General features: G+C 33.4%; 1 protein-coding gene across 2 annotated transcripts; it reads right to left on the bottom strand.

Moving 5' to 3' along the window:
* Positions 1-727: 727 nt before the first annotated feature.
* On the bottom strand, positions 728-5,391 carry CBL1 (calcineurin B-like protein 1). Of its 2 annotated transcripts, none has more exons than XM_059585326.2 (9): positions 5,178-5,391; positions 4,289-4,460; positions 3,673-3,755; positions 2,866-2,925; positions 2,195-2,303; positions 2,008-2,060; positions 1,801-1,881; positions 1,129-1,241; positions 728-901 (listed from the first exon to the last, which is right to left on the bottom strand). In XM_059585326.2, exons 2-9 carry the CDS (start codon positions 4,365-4,367, stop codon positions 838-840), a joined length of 642 nt encoding a protein of 213 aa, XP_059441309.1. In that variant the 5' UTR covers positions 4,368-4,460; positions 5,178-5,391; the 3' UTR covers positions 728-837. The 2 variants fall into 2 exon arrangements, with proteins under 2 accessions (XP_059441309.1, XP_059441308.1); XM_059585325.2 differs by having other exon boundaries at positions 4,289-4,431.
* Positions 5,392-6,996: the final 1,605 nt, after the last annotated feature.

The raw sequence follows: 6,996 nt of genomic DNA, 5'->3' as shown, positions 1-6,996 counted from the left end.
CCAAAACCCTATAGAAGTTATTCCCTTCGATATGATATACTAACCAAATTAGAAAATTGAGAAGTTCATTGCAAATTGGGCGATAAATTAAGGGGGCTAAGAATAATTCTTCGTTCTTTAAAATTTTTTTTATAAGAAGTTAACTTTATGCTTGTATTCTCAAAATAAACATATTTAACGTTTGTATTTTTAAGAAAAACATGACCAAACTATTCTCTTAAGTGAATTCAACTTAACATTAAACAGCACCAAAAATCACTTTTCACTTTTATATTACATCAAAACACATTTCCTACCAGAAACCAAAAACACTTTTCAAAACCTTTATCGAACATAACCCAAATTTATCCATCTTCTATTTTTTTGGTAATACCATAATGAGGGCCGGAATTTAATCTTAGTTTTTAAGTCAAATTTTAAAATTTTAATTACATCAATCTAAACTATATAGTTTTGTAATCATTATAATATAGGCTTTCAGTGAATCTCTTTTCGCATGTACTGTTTTCGTAGATTATTATTATTAATTTTGCTCTTTGCAAATGGGCATCCATTTGAGAAAAATACACAATATCACTTTACAATTTCAATTTAATACTACTGAAGAAAATGGGGCACGAATTTTCAATTGGAATGTTTTCCAAAAGCCTATGTTGGGCTAACTATATGCAACTACTAACCCTTACAAGGAAGGGCAGGGATACACATAAACCTACTCTTTCAGTACTAAAAGCAGTAACTCACTATCCTTTTCCTCTCAAAATGTTTTTTTGTTCAAAGAATTACACCCAAATATCTTCCACACCAACTGCAGAATGTTCCTAACCTATTTTCTTTTTATGTAGCAATCTCATCAACTTCAGAATTAAACACAAAACTTGGAAATGTAGTCGTTATATCCCTGCATGTAATTCAAAGTTAGTAAATAATAGAATTGAACATCTAGACACAATTAATGACTGCAATATAGCTTCCATACAAATGAGATAATGTGGCAATGAAAATCGGTCCTTAGTTTTAGTTTTTTGTTGTTTACAAGTGCTGATCCAAAACTGAGTTTCACTGCCATATCATCAAATTGCATATCAGTCATATAGCAATCTAATAAATAGCATTATTCTTAGTTACCTAAGATAGGGGAGGGTCATAATTTTCAATAATGACGGATTTTTGTTAACGAAGTTCTGCCACTCAGCCTTGCCTATCTTCCCATCTTGGTCCACATCAGCTTCCAAGAAAGTCTGCCCACAAACATCAAGAGGTCAATTTTACACCATCAAGGTGCCCGATATCCTAAAGTAGAACTTTTCACAATTCCCTATTTACAGACAAGGAGCAGATAAGGAGAATTGTGTGTGTGTGTGTGTGTGGGGGGGGGGGGGGTAGAACTATCTCATGCCCCAATATGCAATGGATCGGCCATCTTTACCCCAAAGTTTCTCCAGAATCCAGCTAAATTGTCAAACCACGAGCTTTTAGAGTGGTGCAGGAGTCCAAGATGAAAAACAACCCAAATCTAGGCTCTAATTGTGGATGTCACCTATCTTAAGTAGTAAATCTCTTGCCTTTGTACTAAAGACCTAAAGCAAATCCCTCCTACATCGGGGCACGAGGGATTTAAGGGGCAGGAGAGGGCTATCTCCCATTTCCTAGCCCCATAAGACCAATAGGCCTCCAGTGGGCTGAGAGGGGAAAAAAATCGAGAATGGTCTCGTCAGCCAACTTCATAATCGGCTTATATTCTTTTCTCATGTAACTGTTTCTACTTCATAACCTGGAATGTCAGTAACAGCACCTCACCTTATCCAGTATTATTTCAATGGTCTCGTCAGCCAACTTCATTTCAGATTCACAAAGAAGTGCAATTAACATTTGCTTGACCTGCCAACATCACAGATATAAAATCCTGATTTGCACTGTAAATTATCATAGCAAAAAAGCAAAAAGGGTCCTGAATTTGCATTCACAAATAAAAACAACCAATATGATCATAAACCACCAACATACCTCTTGGCGCTCAATATAGCCTGTACTATCCAAATCATAGAGCTTAAATGAAACTGCAATACAAGAACAAAAATTAGTTTTCAGCAAAGTTAACAAAAATTAGTTTTCAGCAAAGTTATACAAAGAAGCCAAATCTATTATACACTACGAGTAGCACTGTAAAACACAAGATATCCTTACAACTTACAATCAATCTTGTCTTCTTGAGGAGCATTGGGATGGAAGACATTAAGTGCTCTAACAAAGTCGCCGAAATCAATGACTCCCCTTCGCTTAACATCAAACAGATCAAAGATCTGCATGTAGAATTACTCCAGTCTCAAAACAGACATAATTGATCGAAAGGAGCCGTTTATAGAATAACAAATTTAAAGGAAAGAAAAAAGCCATGCAATAAGATTGAAATAGACAATAAATATTCTTTTCCACTTGCATTATATTCTATACCCTTTTTCTTCTTTTCCTATCTTTGTGGGAGAGAGAGGCCATAATCTCCAACTCATCCAACTAAACATATAAAATGTCTGCCTAAACCAAAGCCTCCTTTTTTTGGAAGGGGGGGGGGGGGGGGGGGGGAGGAGGATTAATGTAGGCACAAGATGATAATTAACATAAGATTAATATTTCATATAATTAACATTCCAGCAAAAGGTCCCTCACAATTTTGTAATCACCATAAAAAAGAAAATCATTGGTATGAAAATGAAGAATATATCCAATCATATGTTATTTTGATTTTGAGAATTACTCAATTTAAATTCCAATATAACTATCATTGGTTCAGCGCTTAAATATTGTAAGCTCCATAATCTCCAACTTGATGGTTATCTACAAATGCAAAACAGAAAGATATAGTACCCGATTCGCAAAGAGATTCTCTTTCTTTCTGTTCTTAAAAAGTGCCAACTGAAATTCTTCCTGCATATACAACAACAACAAAATGCAATGTAACATTTTGAAATGAAATCTTTTTGATAAATACATTTTGAAATGAAATCTGCACAACACATTCCCAAATATTACTAAATTATACAGATGTGTACTAAAGATTGCAACGAACAAGTATAACATTTGTCATCCCTAAAAATAGCATGCATATTTGTAACTCAGAAACTAAATATGTTAAATATGTGGGCCACAAACCAAAAATGTGGGGGAGAAAGGAAGGGGGGGAGGAGTAAAAGTACTGTCACTATATATATATTTCAAGCAATATGATGAAGGCTAACACCTTCATCATCATCAACATCAACATTATGGAATATGACATCTATGCATGAAAACATGTTAAAAAGGTCCATGGCTTAACTTTGAATGAAGGAAACATCAATCCCAGAAACTGAGTTACACACTTAAGTACATTGCTGTCCAAACAACTTGGGTGCAGAAGAACACTACCGACCTTAGTTTATTTACAAAGCGCAGAAAAGAAAAAAAAAATGAAGAAGAAAGAAATGAAGGACTTTAACAATTTTTTATTTCTATGAATAAAAATGTTCTTTTTGATAAGTATTTTTATGAATAATAAGGGGTAATGTCAAAGCAGGACTTTACGATATTACTCACAACAAGATGCAAAAAGAAACAAAGGAAAATCAGGTAAAAGTATAACACGAAAGATAAATTGTGGAAGAAAAGAGGCATTGATTACAAGCACAAAAATACCTTGTTTATCAACCCATCATCAATCACAGAACCGCTGATGCTCTTGTAAAGCTCAAAAAGTGCTTCAACTTCACTAACACTAACTGGGTAATCATAAAAGGCGCACAGGATGAAAACATTAAAACTAGCAAGAGAGAGAGTATCGAGCAAATAATCCACACACACATACACATACACACACAAATATATGTGTTTGCTTGGAAAACATGGGTGAAAAAATTCTTACTCTTTGAGAATAATGTCACAAGTATGGCTCTTAAGTCAATTTCTGCTTTGGACATTCTAACAGGATAAGTTTTAATTACACAGCATGCTTTCATATAAGATCGTGTAAAGAGAGATGAAAAATTACCATACAATGTTGACTAATTTTAAATTTTATAAATATAAATTCAAAAGAAAAAACTGCACATGAATCGGACAATTGTGTCTTTGTATTATACTTGTATATTTATTTGCATTTTATGAGATAATTTTTGCTTCCTTCAAACACCCAACCTCTTGAATATTTGAATTGTAAGAGATTTACAATATTTGCAAATCATGGTCCACAATTGCAAAGAAAATACAAGGAGGCCTGTGGTTGCTCTCAATGAAACAGTAAAGAACAACTTACAAGCTGTTTGGGAAGCAAGAGCAACTGGGTCCTCATGTCCTGGAACCTGTCTTCTTCTTGTAGACTGAAGGCAGCCCATTTACTGAAGAGAATGGTGGCGGAAGCAGCGCCGGTACTAGACGAGCGCCTAGGGTATGGCCTCACTACAATATATCAGCAAAACCATCTTAACCTTGCAATTACAAATCCAAATTCAAACACCACCAAGCAAAAAAAAAAAAATCATTAGTAAATAACATAATCCCAATATCACATAGATTTTTGATAATTAAAACCCTCGATTTGTAAATCATGAAAATTTCAATATAACCATTCAAATCAGATTTCCTTGAAATGATGAAGTTTCTGAAAAAGACCAACTTGATACACAAAAACATTTGATCAATTTCGCAAAAACTCGATGAAAATTAAAAGGGAATGAATTTCAGTTTTGTTTCTTAGGAAAAATAAAAAATAAAAATAAAAACTTAGCTAAGCCAAAGAATCGTACAAGTCTCATTTAGGTACATGTTCTCTTCTAGGATCTCAAAGAATGCAACAAAGATAGATCCAAGATTTAAGCATCGAAGTTTAATTTTCCATTACATTCCTTTCCTTTCCCGGCAACCTAACGGAGAATCGATTTTTAAAAAAAAATAAAAAATACCGAAACCTCGATATCTAAATGCAAAACACATCACATTCCTCACTCAGCAACCAAACATAGAATTGAAAAACACCAAAACCCCAATACCTAAACTTCAAAACTCCCACAGACCCACGAATCATAAAAAAATTAAAAAATAAAATAAAAATTTTGATGTATCCCACAAAATTCATCATAATATTTATAATAAAAAAGAAAAAGAAAAAGAAAAAGAAGAACAGCAACGAAGGAAGAGATACTTACCGACCAAAAATTTGGCCGGAATTCAAATTCTCCACACAATTCTACAGAGAGAGAGAGGCTCTTTAGAGACAGAGAATTGGGGCGAGAGCCAAGGGGGACAGAGAGAGAGAGAGAGAATGCTTGTGGGGGTGCGATCGAACGGCTGCGATGGAGTTTTAAGCTGCGAGGATCCCGAAAAGTTGCGGTTGATTTGATTGAAAGACTGTCCAGGAGAGTCTCTGTAGCGAACTTAGAAACGCCACTGTGGCCGCCTCGCAAAAAATATAGGAATTAGGAAGTGTTGGAGTTGTTAGCCACGCGCTCTTTGAGCAACTGAAGGAAACGGGGAGTATGGCCTTTTGCCTTTTGGCATTGCGGAATATTCTCTTTTTATTTCTATATAAATATATTAATATAATCTTAATCGTTGAATTTTTTATTTATTTTTAATTGTAATTGGAGTCGAACGCAGCCCACCAACCTGAGAAAATTTGATTCCATGGTCACACTTGGATTTGTAAACGACCTTTTTGCATAAGAATTCAATTAGCAACTACAATATTGACTCCTACAATGATCATGCAATTATTAATAATTAATATTAAAAATTATATTTTTATTTCATAATCTTAACGCCACAATCCCAATTATTATTTCTTTTTATTCTCTATTTGTTCACACCCTTTTTTAATTAATCACCAATTACCATTGCAAATACAAAAGTGATTACTTTGATTTTGAACTATTTTGAGAAAAATGACTAACTTACGCCTTTTAAGTACATGTAACAACCACTAGAGGTGATCGTTTGATGGTCTCAGGAATATTTTCACTGAGTTTGGATAATGCAAGGGCATAAGTTCAACTCTCGAATATGAAAATCATCATGCCTATTTGTATTATCTTCCTTAAATTTCATCGATGTACTGGTGGAGTAGGTAGTTAAGTTATGGTTTGGCTGGTCTTGAAGATGGGCATGCGGTTTTCCTTATTTAGGTCTCTCCTGAGCCGTCCCCTTCTGAGTTGGTGCTACTATAGTCACGCTTAAATAAAATAACCACAATTAATCTTCTCCTACAACCTCTTTTATTAGAAAAATAAATAAATTACATGTAACATGAGCTAATGATTTTTTATTTGGTCCTCATCTTTAATCTCGTTTAACTTTATTCTTCACTTGTAAAATACAATGTGCGGATCCTAGGGCTAGGGCCCTAGCCCTAGAGATTTACTTTAGTCATTATTATATCAAGAGCACCAACTTTCAAGTCATCATTTTTTTTTAGACCATGGGAATAGACGGTAGTTAACAAAAGCAGAGGCTTTTTTAAATTTATGGTCCACGATTTAACCTTGGAATATAAATTAAATTGTTTAATAATGTAAGGATTAACTTTATAATTTATTCTTAACTTTAGTTAAATATTTTACTTGTGTTTTACTTGTTTAAGAAAATATTGAACCTATATGTGAATGGGAGTATTAGAATATAAATTAAATAATCAAATCTATAATTTTCTATCAATTTAAAATTTTGAAATAAATCATTAAATCATTATGGTTCTTAAGAGTTAGCTCAATCGGCTAGTAACCACGTTTCATGAAGCAGATGTCATTAGTTCAAATCATCATTCCTTTTTTCATTTCCTTATGCGAACATTATATATATATATATATATATATATATATATATATATATATTCTAGGCTTTTTCATGCCCAAAAATAGAGAGTAAAAAAGTAATCTCATACAATACGTTGAAGAGTCCGCTCATAATGAATTGTCCTTGCACACATGCCTTACAAATCCAAATTCTTACTAAAAAAAAAAAACTAAAAAA

The sequence above is a fragment of the Corylus avellana genome, chromosome 3, assembly GCF_965113065.1.
Source record: "Corylus avellana chromosome 3, dhCorAvel1.hap1.2, whole genome shotgun sequence".
NCBI classification, from domain to species: Eukaryota; Viridiplantae; Streptophyta; class Magnoliopsida; order Fagales; family Betulaceae; genus Corylus; species Corylus avellana.
This window is presented reverse-complemented; position numbering and strand designations above follow the sequence as displayed.

Bases quoted from the DNA above. Each gene is read 5' to 3' on its own strand.
- CBL1 (XM_059585326.2), bottom strand. From the start codon at position 4,367: ATGGGCTGCCTTCAGTCTACAAGAAGAAGACAGGTTCCAGGACATGAG. The intron at 3,756-4,288 runs GTAAGTTGTTCT...ATGATTACCCAG, and splicing joins TCTTGCTTCCCAAACAGCTT to TTAGTGTTAGTGAAGTTGAA. The intron at 2,304-2,865 runs GTACTATATCTT...TTCTACATGCAG, and splicing joins AGAATCTCTTTGCGAATCGG to ATCTTTGATCTGTTTGATGT.